The sequence below is a fragment of the Scylla paramamosain genome, chromosome 2 (genome assembly GCF_035594125.1).
Source record: "Scylla paramamosain isolate STU-SP2022 chromosome 2, ASM3559412v1, whole genome shotgun sequence".
NCBI classification, from domain to species: Eukaryota; Metazoa; Arthropoda; class Malacostraca; order Decapoda; family Portunidae; genus Scylla; species Scylla paramamosain.
Genome location: NC_087152.1, coordinates 28,231,319 through 28,252,114, shown reverse-complemented (window position 1 = coordinate 28,252,114; position 20,796 = coordinate 28,231,319). Strand labels below are relative to the sequence as shown.

General features: G+C 37.8%; 1 protein-coding gene across 3 annotated transcripts in view; it reads left to right on the top strand.

Moving 5' to 3' along the window:
• The window catches only part of LOC135112703 (PSME3-interacting protein-like), a 63,814-nt gene that overhangs the window by 28,995 nt on the left and 14,023 nt on the right, over positions 1 to 20,796 (top strand). For all 3 annotated transcript variants that reach the window (XM_064027408.1, XM_064027418.1, XM_064027399.1), the window contains one exon: positions 11,864 to 11,989. In XM_064027408.1, the coding sequence (XP_063883478.1) occupies positions 11,864 to 11,989 (126 nt within the window). The remainder of the gene's footprint in view (positions 1 to 11,863; positions 11,990 to 20,796) is intronic.

Here is a 20,796-nt window from a genome sequence, read left to right as displayed (position 1 = left end):
AAGGAAACTTGAGATGAAGTTACAGAGAGAAGGATAGAAACCGTAGGAGGGTAGTTTGGAAATCAAAGCTTTGTGCCAGACTCTATCAAAAGCTTTTGATATGTCCAAGGCAACAGCAAAAGTTTCACCAAAATCTCTAAAAGAGGATGACCAAGACTCAGTAAGGAAAGCCAGAAGATCACCAGTAGAGCAGCCTTGACAGAACCCATACTGGCGATCAGATAGAAGGTTGTGAAGTGATAGATGTTTAAGAATCTTCCTGTTGAGGATAGATTCAAAAACTTTAGATAGGCAGGAAATTAAAGCAATAGGATGGTAGTTTGAGGGATTAGAACGGTCACCCTTTTTAGGAACAGGTTGAATGTAGGCAAACTTCCAGCAAGAAGGAAAGGTAGATGTTGACAGACAGAGCTGAAAGAGTTTGACTAGGCAAGGTGCAAGCACGGAGGCACAGTTTCGGAGAACAATAGGAGGGACCCCATCAGGTCCATAAGCCTTCCGAGGGTTTAGGCCAGTGAGGGCATGGAAAACATCATTGCGAAAAATTTTAATGCGTGGCATGAAGTAGTCAGAGGGTGGAGGAGAGGGAGAAACAAGCCCAGAATCGTCCAAGATAGAGTTTTTAGCAAAGGTCTGAGCGAAGAGTTCAGCTTTAGAAATAGATGTGATAGCAGTGGTGTCATCTGGTTGAAATAGAGGAGGGAAAGAAGAAGAAGCAAAGTTATTGGAGATATTTTTGGCTAGATGCCAGAAATCACGAGGGGAGTTAGATCTTGAAAGGTTTTGAAATTCTCTGTTAATGAAGGAGTTTTTGGCTAGTTGGAGAACAAACTTGGCATGGTTCCGGGCAGAATAATTTCATCAAAAGAAAAATAATACACACACACAATATATATATATATATATATATATATATATATATATATATATATATATATATATATATATATATATATATATATATATATATATATATATATATATATATACCCCTCTGCATTATGTCACTGACACAACTTACCAACCAAATTCCACCAAACTAGAGCTCTTGGTATATATATATATATATATATATATATATATATATATATATATATATATATATATATATATATATATATATATATATATATATATATATATATATATCAGCCCAACAATCTCACAACCTTCATTCACACACACACACACACATATGACAAAAGAGTGATAACACTGCCTCAGTGGTGATAATTAGATTGCTCTATGCACTAAGGATCCAAGGGTGGTTGGGTCATGGCTTAGGTTCTCTGGGAGTGGAGTGGAAGTACCTTGTACTCAGTAACAGAGGGATCAGCTGTCACTCTTTACAATTGTCAGTGGCATGAATATATTAATAATAATGTTAACTTACAAAAAAATTGAGGTAATACACATTAAAGGAAATTAGGGAACAAATTTCTACCCTAAACCAACACAGGGTAATTCGCACACTCAGTCACAATATATTTCCCTTTATTTCATGCTCTTATGTTGCCTCCCCTGTTGCTTAAAAGATAAACACACAAATATGACATTGCCATCACTTCATTCACAAAGTGCTAAAATCCTTCAGCCTCTTCACAGGCTGCCAGAATATCTTCCCTAGCTGCAAGAATTTTTCCAGACAGTCATTGTGTCCTCAAACAACTATTCCCGTATTTCACCTCCTCAAACCTCACAAGACATCATCACCACCGTCACAGTTCACCTACAACAGCACAACACTGTCTCCAGAGACACTAATAATGTCACATCACCACTATAACCCTAACCACAAAATGGCTGCCTATCACCCTGATGCTACCCCTCTGCATTATGTCACTGACACAACTTGCCAACCAAATTTCACCAAACAAGAGCTCTTGGTAACACAGAAGACTCACCAACCTGATCCTGGATATCAGGTTTACGCCACCGCATCGTGATTACCTCCACATTCTCGCTCAATCACCACAACACCATCCAAATTTATCCCAGGAGAACGCTACCCCTTGTTCCCCATCAGGGCTTCCATGCATCCTGAAATTCTGCTTACTCAGATAAAAGAGACAGATATTGCTTTTCGCCTCAAAACATTTCACCTTCAAATACACCTTTTCCTTTACATATACATGCATATAAAGAACTTAAATTATGAAGAGAATAATGCTACATGATATAAAATGAGTAAATAAGCCTTATACTAACTTATAACTAAGAATAAAGATATGCACAAGAGGAAAACAGAACATGGGGGACACTTAGAAAATGTGCTCCTTTTTAGGGTAAACTTGGAAAATGACATGTTAAGAAATAAATATATATATATATATATATATATATATATATATATATATATATATATATATATATATATATATATATATATATATATATATATATATATATATATATATATAAGTTCACAGCATATATATATATATGCTGTGAACTTATCATTAAACCCAGCTGTGACCTCACTGATTGTTTCCCTTTGTGTCTCACAACACAAGGGGGCAGTCACAGGCTACCCTCTAAAGACAACTCTCTTCCTCCACACAAAGCTACAAGCACCTAATAACACACACACCCTTCACTCAAAAATTTAAAAATTATCATGGCGACTCCTACACCAGCCTCGGAGTCCCCATCTGGGGAGGGGACCATAAATGTCCCCAGGTCGGACTGCCTTTCTGTTGACGACCCAAAGTGTCTTGACACCTCCCTGAACTTTTTCTTAATTAACTTCTGCAACATTCGCAGTCTAAGATCTAATTTTCAATCAGTAGAACACCACCTCTCCTTTTCTAAACCTCATCTTCTTTTCCTCACTGAAACTCAGGTGTCTGAGGCAACTGACAGTAGCCCCTTTTCTGTTCCCTCCTACTTTCTCTATACTCATTTTTGATCCAAAGCTCCTGCTCTCATGCCCATGCTCTTGAATCTTCCGAGTTTTCCACCATCTGGCTATGACTACAGAGTCACTCTCAAACTAAATTTATCTGTCCTGTATACCTTTCACCTAACTTCTCTAACTATAAGAAATTCTTTGACTACTTAACTTCCAAAGTGGAGCACATTCTGACCCTCTTCCCTTTTCCAGAGATCTCCATTCTTGGAGACTTCAATGTTCACCACAAGCTTTGGCCTTCCTCTCCCTTCACTGACCATCCTGGTGAACTAGCCTTCAACTTTGCTATCCTCCATGACCTAGAGCAATTGGTGCAACACCCTACTCGTATTCCTGACAGTCTTGGAGATACGCCCAACATTCTTGACCTTTTCCTGACCTCTAATCTTTCTGCTTATGCTGTCACCCTTTCTTCTCCATTGGGTTCCTCCAATCAGAATCTCATATCTGTATCTTGTCCCATCCCTCCAATCCCTTCTCAGGATCCCCCTAAGCGAAGGTGCCTCTGGCATATTGCCTCTGCTAGTTGGGGGGACCTGAGGAGGTGTTACGCTGATTTTCCTTGGAATGACTACTGCTTCCGTGTCAGAGACCCGTCTTTGTGTGCTGAGCGCATAACAGAGGTGATAATGTCTGGCATAGAGGCATACATTCCTCACTCCTTTTCTCAACCTAAACCTTCCAAACCTTGGTTTAACACAGCTTGTTCTCATGCTATACATGATAGAGAGGTGTCCCACAAAAGGTCCTTAAGCCTTCCATCACCAAAATCTCATGCACTTTGTATTTCTGCCCGGAACCATGCCAAGTCTGTTCTCTAACTAGCCAAAAACTCCTTCATTAACAGAAAGTGTCAAAATCTTTCAAGATCTAACTCCCCTCGTGACTTCTGGCATCTAGCCAAAAATATCTCCAATAACTTTGCTTCTTCTTTCCCTCCTTTATTTCAGTCAGATGGCACCACTGCTATCACATCTATTTCTAAAGCTGAACTCTTCGCTCAAACCTTTGCTAAAAACTACCTTGGACGATTCTGGGCTTGTTCCTCCCTCTCCTCCACCCTCTGAGTACTTCATGCCACCTATTAAAATTCTTTGCAATGATGTTTTCCATGCCCTTGCTGGCCTAAACCCTTGGAAGGCTTATGGACCTGATGGGGTTCCTCCTATTGTTCTCCGAAACTGTGCCTCTGTGCTTGCACAGAGGCACAGTTTCGACATTTTCTGTTTTGACATTTTTTGTTAATGAAGGAGTTTTTGGCTAGTTGGAGAACAGACTTGGCATGGTTCCGGGCAGAAATATAAAGTGCATGAGATTCTGGTGATGGAAGGCTTAAGTACCTTTTGTGGGCCACCTCTCAATCATGTATAGCACGAGAACAAGCTGTGTTAAACCAAGGTTTAGAAGGTTTAGGACGAGAAAAAGAGTGAGGAATGTACTCCTCCATGCCAGACACTATCACCTCTGTTATGCGCTCAGCACACAAAGACAAGTCTCTGACACGGAAGCAATAGTCATTCCAAGGAAAATCACCAAAATATCTCCTCAGGTCCCCCCAACTAGCAGAGGCAAAATGCCAGAGGCACCTTCGCTTAGGGGGATCCTGAGGACGGATTGGAGCGATAGGACGAGATAAAGATATGAGATTTTGATCGCAGGAGCCCAACGGAGAATAAAGGGTGACAGCATAAGCAGGATCATATCCTATGCATATCCTATGCATGTCTCCAACTTATTATTATTCATCTAAATTTTTTCTAGATTTCATCATATGAAACTTTCTTTTATCATCTACTACTTTGCCTATTTATCTATTACTTTGCCAATATCTTGGGTATGAAGCTTTATTCTATCATCTTTACTTTGCCAATATCTTGAACATTTATAGTTTTATCAACTTAATCCTTTTGATCACCAAATTCTGCAAACATTTTGTAATCTACCTTCCACCCTTCTTATGACATACCTGGTAAGCCTTCCAATTTCTTTTTATTTAATTTTTATTTTGATTTTTTATTATGTATTTCCTTATTCTTTGATTATTCTTCTCTATCTCTTCTTATCATATCCTTCCTTTCCTCTCCCTTAAACTTTTCCAAATCCCTTCCACTCCCTCCTCCCTCTCTGCTACCCATACTTGTCTCCTTTTCTACTAGCCTTTCTTTAATTCCCCTTTCTATATCATGAACTTTACTAGTGAGAATCTCCTCAATACACTTTTCAACGACTTAGAAGACAACAATGAATCTGATGGCATCGGCATAGAAATAATAAATTCCATGTACTTATCTCTTGAGTTAGATGATATCTGTAATTATCATGACCTTACCTCATACATGAATGTTATACCAAGAAGTAGCGCTGACTATATCAATATTCTCCATATAAATGCCCGCTCACTAAACAAAAATTATGACCAAGTAATCTCTTTTATCAAATCTCTTCCCAAACTCCCTGATATCTTATGTATAAGTGAAACCTGGCTCAATGCAAATAATGTTCACCTTCACGAAATTGATGGCTATAAGTCATATCATGTTCACAGGCCTTTATACTCTCCAGGTGGGGGTGTTGCAATTTATGTAAATATTGACCTACAAAGTGAAATTATTAAGGATTTTTGCATGTGTGATGAAAATGCTGAACTATGTAGTGTGAAAATTATTCTACCTACTACCTCCTACTCTGTTTCTTGTATTTACAGACCAAATAGTAAACATGCTAAAGTAAATGAATTTAATGCATATATTGATAATCTTCTTTCAAATAACTTTTTCACAAGCAACAGGAATATACTCATAGGTGACTTCAATATAAACCTTCTTGAACATGTGTCACACCCTCCTACTAACTCTTTCATTACAACTATGCAATCAAACAATTACTTCCCACATATATCTCGACCAACAAGATTTTCAGACATAAATACAACTGCAGCACCATCTTTATTGGATCACGTCTGGACAAACTTCAATGAACCAGTCTCTTCTGGAATTTTCCACTTTCCTATCAGTGACCACCTTCCAGTGTTTATCAATATTCCAGTCTCTGATAAAGTGTGCAATATTCACCACAAAGTTGATTTTAGGCTACAAAATAGAGTAAATCGGTTGAAATTCACACAGACCCTATCAAATACAGACTGGAATCTCTACCTCACTAGCAGTGACACAAACACAAACTGCGACATATTTCTGGATAAATTATATAAAATATACTATTCCTGCTTCCCCAAAATAACCAAAACTATCACATCCAAAAGACTGAGTAAGCCTTGTTTAACACAGGGGTTAATAAATTCAACAAAACATAAATATCAGCTGTACAAACTATACAAACTAGGGTCAATTACAATGGACCACTACAAACATTACAGAAATTATCTAAATAACTTAATAAAACGCAAAAAATCTGAATATTACCTACAAAGGTTTGAAAATTTTAGACTTAACACAAAAAAAGTTTGGGAACTAATTACCGAAATAGAAAACATTAATAATAATAACAAGACGGTCTCCCACACACTACACTATAATGACACAGTCCTACACACTCCACATGAAATTTCAAATGCATTCAACACCTATTTTTCACAAATTGCACCTCAACTTAGCTCCCAGCTTCCTAGAGCTCAAAACTCACACATTTCTTATCTCAGAGGTAATTTCCTAAATTCCATGAATATTCCCATAGTGACAGGAAATGACATAGTAAAAGCTATTTCTGCCTTAAAAAATAAAAAATGCCCTACGGATGAAATACCTGTGAAAATAATCAAAGAGAACAAAAATCTTCTAGCAGAGCCACTCTCAAAATTATTCAATGATTCAATAAAAGATGGAGTTTTCCCTAATAGATTCAAGCTGGCAAAAATTATCCCTATCCATAAATCGGGAAGTAAAACTAATATCTCAAACTACCGACCAATCTCTATTTTACCAGTGTTCTCTAAAATATTTGAAATCATTATGAAGAACTTCCTCATGAACTACCTCAATTCACAAAAACTCTTAAATAATAGGCAATTTGGTTTCCGCCCCGGACTAAATACTTTTGACGCTATAAATGTGTTTACCTCTGACCTACACGATGCCTTGAATAAACATAAGTCTATAATATCCATTTTTCATTGATTTCAGCAAAGCTTTTGACACAGTTGACCCAAACATTCTAATAGACAAATTACGTCACTATGGTATTCGCAGTTGTGTGGAAAATTGGTTCAAATCATATTTAACTGGCCGATCTCATTTTACATCCTACAGTAACTCTAAATCAACCATCAAACCTATACATCTTGGCGTGCCACAAGGTAGCATCTTAGGCCCTATTCTTTTCCTGATATATATCAACGATATCAGCAATGCCTCTACTGCTTTCAACACTGTACAGTTTGCTGATGACTCCACCTTGTACATGATTGGTGATAATCCCACTGACCTAATCTACAGAGCCAACCTAGAATTATCTGCCTTTTCTGAATGGTGTCTTGCAAATCGCCTAACAATTAACACAGCTAAAACTTTCTACATGTTATTTACAAATACCACCACCAAATACCAACCCTTACCTAGACTTACCATATTAGATAAAGATATCACGCAAGTTTCTAAGACAAAATTTCTTGGAGTCACATTTGACAATAATCTTACCTTTAAATATCACATATCAAACCTTTGCCTAAAATTATCTAGATCAATAGCTCTATTGCTGAAAATAAAAAACTTTGTTCCAGTGGAAATTATGAAAATCATGTATTATGCCCATATATACCCACACTTAACCTACTGTAATCCAATTTGGTCCACTACCTACCCATGTCATCTACAAAATCTAAACATCCTCCACAAGAAAATTATTAGAATCATGACTAATAGTGACTTCCTCCAACACACACCTCCACTCTTTAAATCTATGAAAATCCTTCAACTCTCTGACATATCAAACTTCTCTATTGCATCATACATGTTCAAATTGATAAATTCCAACAACAACAATACCCTGACCCTAACTCATAACCACTCCACACGCTACAGGCATTCTCTACAGATTCCCCATCATACCTTAACTCTCTACCAACACTCTTTAATGTATAAAGGTCCCAAAATATGGAATAGCACCCTGTCACATATAAAAAATTCATTAAGCGTAAATATCTTTAAGAGAAAACTAAAAGAATATTTATTGTCTCAATACTGACACATCTTGTACTTCAATCAATTTTTATCAATATCAATTATTTTGTTTCTTGGTATTGTAACCAAATAGTTCATATCCAATGTAACTAAAATAGTTTATACTCGTATCCTCTAGTATATATACATATTTATTTCTGTTTGTTTAATTATTCTCAAAACAAATATTTGCTTGTTTATAATCAGATTCCACTTCAATTTTCTCTATTTCTCATGTATAATTATGATTTTTCTCCTTTCCGTCCTGTTCTTGCAAAGCCATTTATCCCTAAATCTTTTGTTATTGCTATTTATTTATTTTTTTTTACATTTTCTTCAATTAGATTTTTAGTTTAGTGTTGTTTTACATTTCAGTATTAAGTAGATATTAAGTGTGCCCAAAAAGCTTGTGCTTCATAAGGGGCTGTTTGTCTTTCAATTAATTGTACCTTAAGCTTATATATGTACTACAGACAAACATAATAAAGTGTTTAAAGTGTTTAAAGTGTTTAAAGGATTAGAGGTCAGGAAAAGGTCAAGAATGTTGGGCATATCTCCAAGATGGTCAGGAATAGAAGTAAGGTGTTGCACCAATTGCTCTAGGTCATGGAGGATAGCAAAGTTGAAGGCTAGTTCAGCAGGATGATCAGTGAAGGGAGAGGAAAGCCAAAGCTGGTGGTGAACATTGAAGTCTCTAAGAATGGAAATCTCTGCAAAAGGGAAGAGGGTCAGAATGTGCTCCACTTTGGAAGTTAAGTAGTCAAAGAATTTCTTATTGTCAGAGGAGTTAGGTGAGAGGTATACAGCACAGATAAATTTAGTTTGAGAGTGACTCTGTAGTTGTAGCCAGATGGTAGAAGACTCGGAAGATTCAAGTGCGTGGGCACAAGAGCAGGTTGTCATTGTGCACATAAACGCAGCATCCAGCTTTGGATCAAAAATGAGGATAGAGAAAGTAGGAGGGAACAGAAAAGGGGCTACTGTCAGTTGCCTCAGACACCTGAGTTTCAGTGAAGAAAAGAAGATGAGGTTTAGAAGAGTAGAGGTGATGTTCTACAGATTGAAAGTTAGATCTTAGACCGCAAATGTTGCAGAAGTTAATGAAGAAAAAGTTCAGGGGGGTGTCAAGACACTTAGGATCGTCAACAGAAAGGCAGTCCGATCTGGGGACATTTATGGTCCCCTCCCCAGATGGGGACTCTGAGGCTGGTGTAGGAGTTGCCATGATTTTTAAATTTTTGAGTGAAGGGTGTGTGTTATTAGGTGCTTGTAGTTTTGTGTGGAGGAAGAGAGTTGTCTTTAGAGGGCAGGCTGTGACTGCCCCTTTGTGTTGTGAGACATAAAGGGAAACATTCAGTGAGGTCACAGCTGGGTTTAATGATAAGTTCACAGCACCCCCAGAACAGTGCTTTAGGCCTCACTGGGAGTAATTATCACTTCGGCAGGTGTCTACTGCCTTCTCCTTAAGTAGAGGAGAGTTGTTGTTCTACAGATTGAAAATTAGATCTAAGGTTGCAAATGTTGCAGAAGTTAATGAAGAAAAAAGTTGGAGAGTGTCAAGGCATTTAGGTGAATACCAGAAGAGCAGTTCAACCTGTGGACATTTGTCCCCAGACGGGGATTCCAAGGCTAGTGTAGGAGTTGTCATATTGAATTTGGAATTTTGAGTGAAGGTGTGTGTGTAATTAGGTGCATGTAATTTTGTGTGAAGGAAGAGAGTTGTCTTTAGAGGGCAGGCTGTGACTGCCCCCTTGTGTTCTGACACACAAAGGGAAATGTTCAGTGAGGTCACAGCTGGATTATTAGCAAGTTCACAGCACCCCTGATCCAGTGCATGAGGCTTCACTGGGAGTAATTATCATTTCAGCAGGTGTCTGCTGCCCTTAGCACAGGTTGACCATTGATATTCTGGCATTGTTTAAACCAGATTATTTTTAGATGGTTATATTCCCTATCTTTTAAACATGTTGTGGCCAAATGATTATTTCATGGCACAAGACCACAGGTTATGAGTACTATAGTGAGAAGAAGGAATGAAAACATCTACCATGTATTTTATTTTATACATTTTATATATCAACATCTGTATGAATTAATATTGGGAAATTATTAATGCTCTACTTACTGTCTTGGCAATATGTTAGGATAGAAATGAAGCAAGAAAACAAGAGAAGTGAGTGATAACAGAGCACTGGTGTATATTAAACTGGTGCCCTGTAAGTGGAGTCCCACAGGGATTGGTTTTGGCTCCAAAATTATCTTTGCTATACATGTAAACTTTATATGGTGTATGGAGTAACAGGCAATGTGAGTCTGTTTTGCAGATGACATGAAATTTCTAAAAGGGGTGAGGAATTAGAGTAATTGTGAGGCACTACAGAGAGAGATTTGAATAAAATATGGGATTGGAGTAGAGGATAGCAAATGGAGTTTAACTTTGCTAAATGTAAAAAAGTGGAATTGTCATGAGTGGCAGAAGATGTATGAGTACATATGACTATTAAATGGAAATGAAACTGTAAAGAGAGTAGGGGAGGAAAGAGATCTGAGAGTGACTGTGGTGGAAAACATGTCACCAGAGAAGCATATAAAAACATGACAGTTCTTAACCTATCGAAAAGCATATGGACGGCATTCATATGTTTCAATGAGGAAATTATGAAAAAATAATAGTCACAATGATACAACTGAGGTTGGAATATGCTGCAGCAATCTGTTCACCCAATGAGAAGAAACATAAAAAAGCTGGAAAGAGTATAAGGAATATCAACAAAGATAGTATCAGAACTAAAGGCTCTGCCAAACAAGGAAGGACTCAGTATAATGAAGCTTCAGACACTGGAAGAAAGAAGAGTGAGAGGAGTTCTAATAGGGGTGTACAGAATGGTAAGTAAAGTGTAGAAGTTGGATTGAGAAAATCTGTGTGTGCGGAATGAGAGAGAAACTAGAGGACATAGTAATAGAATGAAGATGACCACTTGCAGGAGAGATGTGAAGAAGTATAACTTCCCATGCAGAAGCATAGAAGCATGGAACAGACTGGAAGAAGAAGTGGTATGTGCAAAAAAAACATCCACAGTGTTAAGAATATGTTGGACAAGAGTAGACATGGAGATGGGACTGCATGAGTGTTGCTTCTTTCCTGTATGTTGCATCTGGGTAAACACACACGCACATACACACACACCCTGGTGGTGCAGTGCTAAGCACTTCCAATTTATAACTGGGACTTTAGCATTGTAGCTCCTATTCACCTAACAGTGATTAGGTATGTGGTGTAAATCTCTTGTGACCCACCTCTTAGAGAGGAGAAACAAACTCCTGAAAAATACACAGGTTGGCCTGATCATCCCAGGCCTGTTCTTCCAGGTTGGTGGTACCATTTGACAGCACATTACATTTATTGTAATGTAAGATACTTAAATAGGGTGTATATGTATGTGTGTATATTTTCAGCTGGTAAGGCTGCCTACTTGAAAAAGTAAACTGTAAGTTATTATTATTATTATCATTATCATTATTATTATTATTATTATTATTATTATTATTATTATTATTATTATTATTATTATTATTATTATTATCATTATTATTATTATTATTATTATTATTATTATTATTATTATTATTATTGTTATTATTATTATTTATTACACACACACACACACACACACACACACACACACACACACACACACACACACACACACACACACACACACACACACACACACACACACACACACACACACACCTCATGATCTCTTTCTCTTCTCAGGTTCAAAAATATGGTGCGTGGCCTGGAGGATGATGAAGTGGACTTCCTAGAATTAGTGGACCGCTCCAAGTTGCAGGAGGAGATCAGAGTGCGTACTGAGGAGAACACTGCCATTGCCGAGTACAGGTGTGTGTGTGTATGATAGGTGCTATCTAGATCAAGTCCATATTAATAAAGACTTCTAGGAGTACTCATAGGAGCACTGCCAGAAGTGCTCCTATCCTCAACTTTGCTCCTAGAAGTTGCTCCTAAAAGCAACTTTTACTTTCAAAGTAAAAGTTACTCCTGACAGTAGAAATGCTGCTTAAGTAGTGACTTTTCTAAATGTAGCAACATTATATTGAATAAAATATAACAAGATGTCACTTTTGGCGGTAGTATAACAAAGAATAAAAATTATCCAAGAGTGACTTCAGGCCAGAAGACCATATGGGTAGACATTGTTGCCCATCTAAATTAAGCATGCATACATACATATTATATGCATAGTACTTTCTCTCTCTCTCTCTCTCTCTCTCTCTCTCTCTCTCTCTCTCTCTCTCTCTCTCTCTCTCTCTCTCTCTCTCATATATATATATATATATATATATATATATATATATATATATATATATATATATATATATATATATATATATATATATATATATATAGTGGAACCTTGATTACTGAACATCTCCCTTTTCAAACAATTTTATTTAAAAAAAATTGAACTCATTATTGCTTTGGTTGTGGTACCATAATTCAGTTCTAGAACAAAGTTACTTGATTTCAAATAATAAAAGAGATAGCAAAGCTACCATTTATTACTAATTTATAGTTTCAATAGATATCTACTTTGTTTTTATATATTTGAAGGAGAGACACACAGCAGAAGACAATATTTCAATCTTTGAAATAAGGTAAATGTGATCCTGTTGAAAAGCCTCAATGTAAACAAACAGTTTTCGACACTCATGAGTAATTCTGAGCTACCTGTGGCTCTCTTGATGACCCCCCAATGCCATCACTACTACACAACTGCATTTTTCCAGTAGCTTTTCCCTGCACCAAGATATCTAAGGATTATGATCACCTTCATTTTGGCAGTAAGTGGGCTGCTCCTCTGTATATCCTTCTGTAAGGCTTCCCTTACTAGATCAGTCTAAACAGTATCTTCTGATGAGTCCTGTGTCACTAAGTTCATTCATTACATGCTTTCTGGATAAATAATTTGTGAGTAAATAATATTCTTGCAATAGGAGTCATTGTAAAATGGATTAATCCATTCCCAGACATCAGCCTAACCTGTCTTAGTGGCTCATGAAAGACACTCCCACAGCCAAGATGACCACTTCACATCACCAGCTCACAAATTATTTATCAAGAAAGGATGTACTGAATGAACTTTGTGACACAGAACTCATCAGAAGATACTATTTAGACTGCAGGTATTCTCTTTGTCACTGATCTAGTGAGGGAAGCTTTACAGAGGGACACAGAGGAGCAACCCACTTACTGCCAAAATGTAGGTGATCATAACACTTAGACATTTTGCTGCTGGGAAAAGCTACTGGAAATATACAGTTAGTGATGGCGCTGGGGGTTATCGAGAGAGCCACAGATGGATTGCTCCTGAGCGCCGAAAACTATTTGTTTATATTGAGGCTTTTCAATGGGATCACATTTACTTATTTCAAAGATTGAATTACTGTCTTACACTCTGTGTCTCTTCTCCAAATGTACAAAAATAAATTAAATATTTATGGAAATTATAAATTAGTAATAAACAGCAGCTTTTTACTATGTCTTTTAATATTTGAAATTAAATAACTGTTCTAAACCCAAATTATGGTACTGCAATTGAAGCAATAATGAGTTCAAAATTTTATTAAAAAACAAACTTGTTAAAAGGTGAAGCATTTGGTAACCAAGGTTCCACCATATATATATATATATATATATATATATATATATATATATATATATATATATATATATATATATATATATATATGATACACAAACACATACATGCAGATGTGTATGCATGTATGTATGTATACTCTGCCTTTGTTGACAAAGCAAACTTTACCTTTAACTTATGTAAAACCTTCCAAGGTACTTTTATCTTTCACCCACTTTGAAAGCACTTCTAGGAGTTAGGAGCAACTTTGAAAGTAATCTTTACTTTGAAAGTAACTTTTAACTTTCAAAGTATATTAATACAGGTCTTTAGCTCCTATATTTCACGTGCTATGTTAACACACCAGTGAGTCCAGCTTTCATGCTTATATTGTAACTGAAATTATTCTCCACACTGGGTTTACCATGATTTAAGGTACATACTTCAGGATTTGATAGTTCAACTAATTCTAAGTTGAAAATACTCCATACACATATGTTGTGTTTTGCTTTATTTTGCGAGAAAGTAACATGTAAGTTGTGTGTTGTGGTAACTGCTCACCTGGGTGGGCCTCCAGCTCTTTCCTTCCCACCTTGGCTCACTACATACTTGAGTGGCATTGCATGGCATTAAGTGATCATTTTTTTATGTACAGGAAACAGCAAATGACTTTTTTTTTTTTTACATTTCAGTGAAGAAAATAATGTACAGGTAACAGCAATACAGTGATGTTAGGTGCTAGTTTTTAAACATACATGTCAACTCACCAACTTCATTGTGACTGGCCAGTGTTTCTGCTACTCCTGTAAGTGTTTCTTTAGATTATTTGATATTCTTTCTAAGTGTTGTTAAATTATGCTATGTTAAATGAATTTTGCCCCTTTATGTATTTGTGTATTTGTGTTTGTATTCTTGTATTGATGATGGGGCTTCATATTTTCATCTGGACAATACTGTCAAGCTGCTCCAATATGTTCAGCTGTTGCAGAAATACTCTCATGGAGATGCTGATACACTCTGTAAAATACTCTGCTTTTTGGGTAGCTGTGTCTGTATTCTGCTGCTGCAGTCTGGATATTCCCATCATAGAATGAATATCATGTCATGAATATCATCACATGAATATCATGTCTGAATACTCAATGTTACTGAATGTAAAAGGCATCTTCCCTGCAGCAAAAAAGATGTACTTTCACAGTCAGCTGATTGACAAGGCTTGGCATTTTGGTGTGAAGATGTCAACTGTTGCATGTTGAGGGGGTGAAATGAAAGTAAGTTACCATGTATATTTAATAAATAGCACTTAACCACAGTATTGCTGTGTTACATGTACATTTTCTTCACTAACACATACAAAAATTTAACCTGTCATCTGCTAACTGTTTCCTGCAAGGCTTTGACTGCACAGATTGTACACAAAAAAACTATCACTTAATACCACATGGCTCCACTCAAGTACATGGCAAGCTGAGGTGGAAAGGAAGGAGGCAGAGACCCACCCAGGTGAGTGGTTCCTACAACACATAACTTAAACATTAATTTATCACAAAATAAAGCAAAACACAACATATGTGTATAGAGTATTTTTTACTTAGAATTACTTGAACTATCAAATCCTAAAGTATATACCTTAACTCATGGGACAACCTGTATGATTTCCTATGACTTGAACTCCTTCAAGAGGGAGGTTTCAAGACACTTATCATTCAGTTTTTGACTACCACTTTGGACCCTATTCAGGGACCGGCATCTCAGTGGACTTTGGATTTTTGTTGCCCTTGGCTGGTATCCATCCTACATAAAGAAAAAAAAAAAGTCATAAGACCAGGTTACACAAATGAGGTCACTAGTCTGTTTTACCCACCCACAGACAAGGGAAATACTACAACCATTAACTCACACAGCTGTGAAAGAATCAACAACCACATCTAAGGAGAAACAATCATAAAGAGCAACAACACATATATGGTCAAGGTATAATACCCCAGGGGAATACTACCCTCATAACAGATCACCCACTCCCAGTGAAGTATTATAACACCCCTCCTGCTCAGTAATACAATACCCCTCCCCCCTTAAAAGGAAGAGAGATAAATTACACGAGGCAGTTCAACGGAATCTTCAGTGTCAGAAAGGGTGTTGGGAATCTCAGTAGCACTTACACAACAACACAAATACAGACGAGTGCCCACACATGAACAGGAGGGAAATACACCACTCACTGTACAAGAACTCAGCCTACACGCACATGCAACCAAGGAGTCACACCCCTGGATATGGAATGCGTTATACTTAACTACACTCCCTGGCAAACTACTGTGGAGACTCCTATGCTACTTAGATAGTCCAGGGCATACAGCTGATAATTACTCACTTATCCCCTTAATTCAACTAACCCCATCTGACTGTATTCTCTTCCCAGTCTCTTCCAAATAACACTGCCTGCCTTAGTACATCCATCTTGTGTAACCTGTGGGTAGTGACTAACCATGGGGAACATGATGTGGAATGCTCTCCCACTCTGCTACCAAAGAGGGAGAGGTGATACAAGAGAGGGGGTGGGGTGGTGACATACACATATACACCCACCCACCTCACCTCATCTCAACACTGGCCATTGTGAACAAAAACACTTCACTTCTGACAATTCTAACAACTAAGCTGTAGGGGCTGGGTGGGTACTGATTACTTTATCTTCATAGGCAACTCTTCTGCTCTCAACTGTGTGAGACTCGTTAAGAGGGAATAAAGGGAAAGTAATGAAATTAAATAGGATAGGGGACTGAGTGGAGAGTAGAAACTTTTAATGTAACTGCTAGCAGGAAAAATACTCATCAAACAGCGGGCACTCACACCTCTGCTCTTGCCCTCTCACTCACTCATTCGTCTCTCTTTTATTGTCACGTAGTATCTCTCTCTCTCTCTCTCTCTCTCTCTCTCTCTCTCTCTCTCTCTCTCTCTCTCTCTCTCTCTCTTCTCTCTCTCTCTCTCTCTCTCTCTCTCTCTCTCTCTCTCTCTCTCTCCTCTCTCTCTCTCTCTCTCTCTCTCTCTCTCTCAGATAAGTTGACACACACACACACACACACACACACACACACACACACACACACACACACACACACACACACACACACACACACACACACACACACACACACACAGAGAGAGAGAGAGAGAGAGCGCATTGTGTCAAGGTCACTCACTGGTTGTCTTTTCTACATTTCCTCCAGATAGCATGGTTATAGAAAATTATGGTAATTCAAAAACAACACATAATAAGGGCAAAAACCATGGAGCAATGAGTTACACGTGTTGTTACACTGATGTAAACAAACTGACCATCTGCAACAAGCGGTCAGTTCTTGGAGCAGTGGCTCATGTCCAGTGTTACCGAAACTCCATCAGTAGCACATGGGACTTTCAAATAAAATCAGCTGCTCCAGATTTTATCTGCTGCTTTCAATATCCATTAAAGTGAGGTCCACAGTACCAAGGTATGAGTGTATCATAAAATAAAGCAAGTGTTTGATAATTTTGAAAAGTCTGTAATATGTGAATAGTTAGTTCGCAAAATAAAATAATTGTTCGATAGCCATAAAGGGATCGTAATACCTGAAGTTCAGTAAATAGAGGTTTGTTATATCAAGTGTTTGCCAAATTTCAGATATAATGACCCCGTTCCTTATTTTGAAGCCATAAGGAGTTAATGTATCAGACAGAAAGATGAGTATCGTGACTGATGTTGCAGAGGAATGGGCAGGCAAATCCCTACAGGGGCCATGTCTGAACACTCAGTAAACACTGGTTTATAGAACCACATGGGTGTGTGTTTTATCCTCACATTTGGCATGATGCAGTGGTGCAGCAGTGTGGCAGCACAGCATTTAGAATTGTGTGAGAGTGTGTTTTATCCTCACATCTGGCATGACCCTTCTATGTGGTGGTGTGGCACTGCTACAGCACAATGTGGCATTGTGCTGGAGATACAGCAGCACCTTAGTAGTGAGACACCTCTCATTTGGTTGTGTGTTTTTGTATTGCAATGGTGCTGTCACCATATAGTGTGACAGTGGCCCTGCTCACTTTCTCCCTCACATGCAAGCTGGCATGCATCAAAACCTAGAAACTCAAGCAGATAATGTGCAAAAGTCAGATGGTAAGAATTTAAGATATGGCACAAAACTCAAGAATTGCAAAACTTGGATACTGTGAAACTTTTTTGAAGGTACTGTATATCATATTTGCCACTGTATTAAATGCACATCTGCATAAGACACATCCCCTATTTTACAAGGATGTTTTGTGGGAAAAAATTTTACTATGTTTCATCATAAAGTTATGGAAAAAAGTAGTGTGTGTGTGTGTGTGTGTGTGTAAGAGGGCCAATGGCCAAGGGCAATGAAACTTATAATAAAAAGAAAAGGGAGGTGCCACCAAAATAGAGACAAATTTTACCTTTCCAGCCTTTTTTTTTAAGTTACCCTGAAAAATAGCTGAACACATCACACATTTTCTGTGCAAGTTTGGCAGCCATGTGACAATTCTTTCCCTGTCAACTAAATTCATTTGCAATACGTATAAGTTTTGAGGTCCCCACCCTTGCAGAAACCCTCATTTTCTATTCAGTGCTCGTATGTTTCATTTTGCCACTTTTTGTTCTACTTTTCTCCTTTTACATTTTTATACAAAAGTGTGTTATCATATATCTGGCAAGCTATTAGAAGTGGTGTGAATGTGGGAGTTGGGAGCCTCCCCAAGTCACAGGCAGTGCGACCTGTTTGAGGTACTTTCTCAGCATTTTTTCAAGATTTCTTGTACTCCAGCAACATGGGACTGCCTTCCAAGAAGCTCCTGCATGGGAGAAGGAGTGCATCAAAGAATCTGACTGAAGCACATTGAAGACGAGAAGTCATGACGTGTCAATCAGTCACGTCATGAGCCGCCGCCTCATGTGGCCAGCACCATTTGCCCACATTCACCCTCACCCCCATCTACAGCTGCTGCTCGAGCACCTACATCTGCTCCTGCAACACCATTTATATTTGCTCCTCCATTGCCTACATATGCTGCTGCCAAGACATGTCACTGCTGACACAACTTGGATTGGTGCATCTGTGCACAGTTTGGAAGGTCTAGACACCCAAGAGGCCAAACAAAAAAAGCCCCAGGGGAAAAGAAAATGAAGAAGAAGCAAGAAGCTCCCATGGAAGAATACAGGCCAAGGGACTTCCAGGACAGTATACACATGCGCGTGCGTGCGCACACACACACACACACACACACACACACACACACACACACACACACACACACACACACACACACACACACACACACACACACACACACACACACACACACAGGTGCCAGTAAGGAATATTGTGGTGATATTATCCTCGTCATTCATAAATTAAACTAAGTTGGTATCAGAGTTGTTTTGTGCCCAATAAAATTGTATAAAAATCTTAATTTTTCTACAATAATAAACACAAAAATGGCTTTATCTTAAAACTGCAATTATTGTATTTTAGAGGAAAATTACTCCATTAGTTTTGAACATAATAAAAAAATAACAAGTGTTGAAAGGCGATTGGATAGTAAACAGTTTGCTCTTATGTTTTTCTAATTGAACAAACACCACTGATATGATTTATTGAAGGAATAAAAAAGAGAATTTCGGAATGCATAAAATGGTGATCTTGAGAATTTTTTGTGCAACTGGTGAGACATAAAAAACTGTACAAACGATTTATAAATCTGGATTTCATGAGTAAAGCTACACAATATTATAGAAATCAAGTGAACATATGAGCCCTATTTCCATTTTTAGCTATTCTTTTATAAACTTTAAAAAGATAATAATAATAGATAAAAAAAAAACTTTATAATTTTCCTGCTTAAATTACTTAAGTTATTATGCTGAAGCTTGCACATGTTTATACTAAAGTCATCAAAGAAAAAATGCCTCGGAATAATTAGATTAATATGAATGTGCCCTCAACTAGTACCAGGCAGCGCCTCCCCTTAATGCCAGTTCCCATAGAGATGTCAGGTGGAATAATAAAAAACAGTATAAGTGTCTTGAAATCTCCCTCTTGAAAGAGTTCATGTCATAGGAAGGAGGAAATACAGAAGCAGGCAGGGAGTTCTAGACTTTACCAGAGGGTTGAGAATGCTGATTAACTCTTGCATTAGAGAGGTGGACAGAACAGAGATGAGAGAAAGAAGCCAGGCCACAAAAGGAGGGAAGGTTTGCAGTTAGCAAGATCAGAAGAGCTGTTAGCATGAAAACAGTAGTAGAAGATACTAAGACCTGCAACATAGCTGTGATGAAAGAGAGGGTGAAGTCAATTAGTTAGAGGAGACAAGTTGATAAGATGAAAAGCTTTTAATTCCATCCCTCTCTAAAATAGTAGTTTGAATAGAAGCCCCCCCCCGCCATACACATAAAACAAACTCCATACATGGACAGATAAAGCCCCTGTACAGAGTTGGCAGCTGGGGTAAGAAAAACTTCATAGAAGCTGCTTTAACTAGAGATGAGATGTGAAGTTTGCAGTTTATATTATAAGTAAAGGACAGATTGAGGATGTTCAGCATAGAAGTGGGGGACAGTTGAGGGACATTCAAGAAGAGGGGGTAGATATCTAGAAAGTTGTATGAAGTTGATAGATGAAGGAATTGGAGTTTTTGAGGCATTGAACAATACTAAGTTTGCTCTGCTTCAATCAGAAATTTTAGAGAGATCAGAAGTCAGGTATTCTGTGGCTTCCCTGCATGAGTTGTTTATTTCCTGAAGGGTTGTACCTCTAGAAAAGACATGGAAAAGTGCAGGGTGGTATCATCAGCTTAGGAGTGGAGAGGACAAGAAGTTTGTTTAGAAAATCACTGATGAATAACAGGAAGAGTGGGTGCCAAAATCCCTAATAGAGTGCCTATTTTGTCCTCACATATGGAGTGATGCAGCACTGTAGCTGTGCAGTACTACCATTACATCTAAACCCATGCAGTGTGTGTGTGTGTGTGTGTGTGTGTGTGTGTGTGTGTG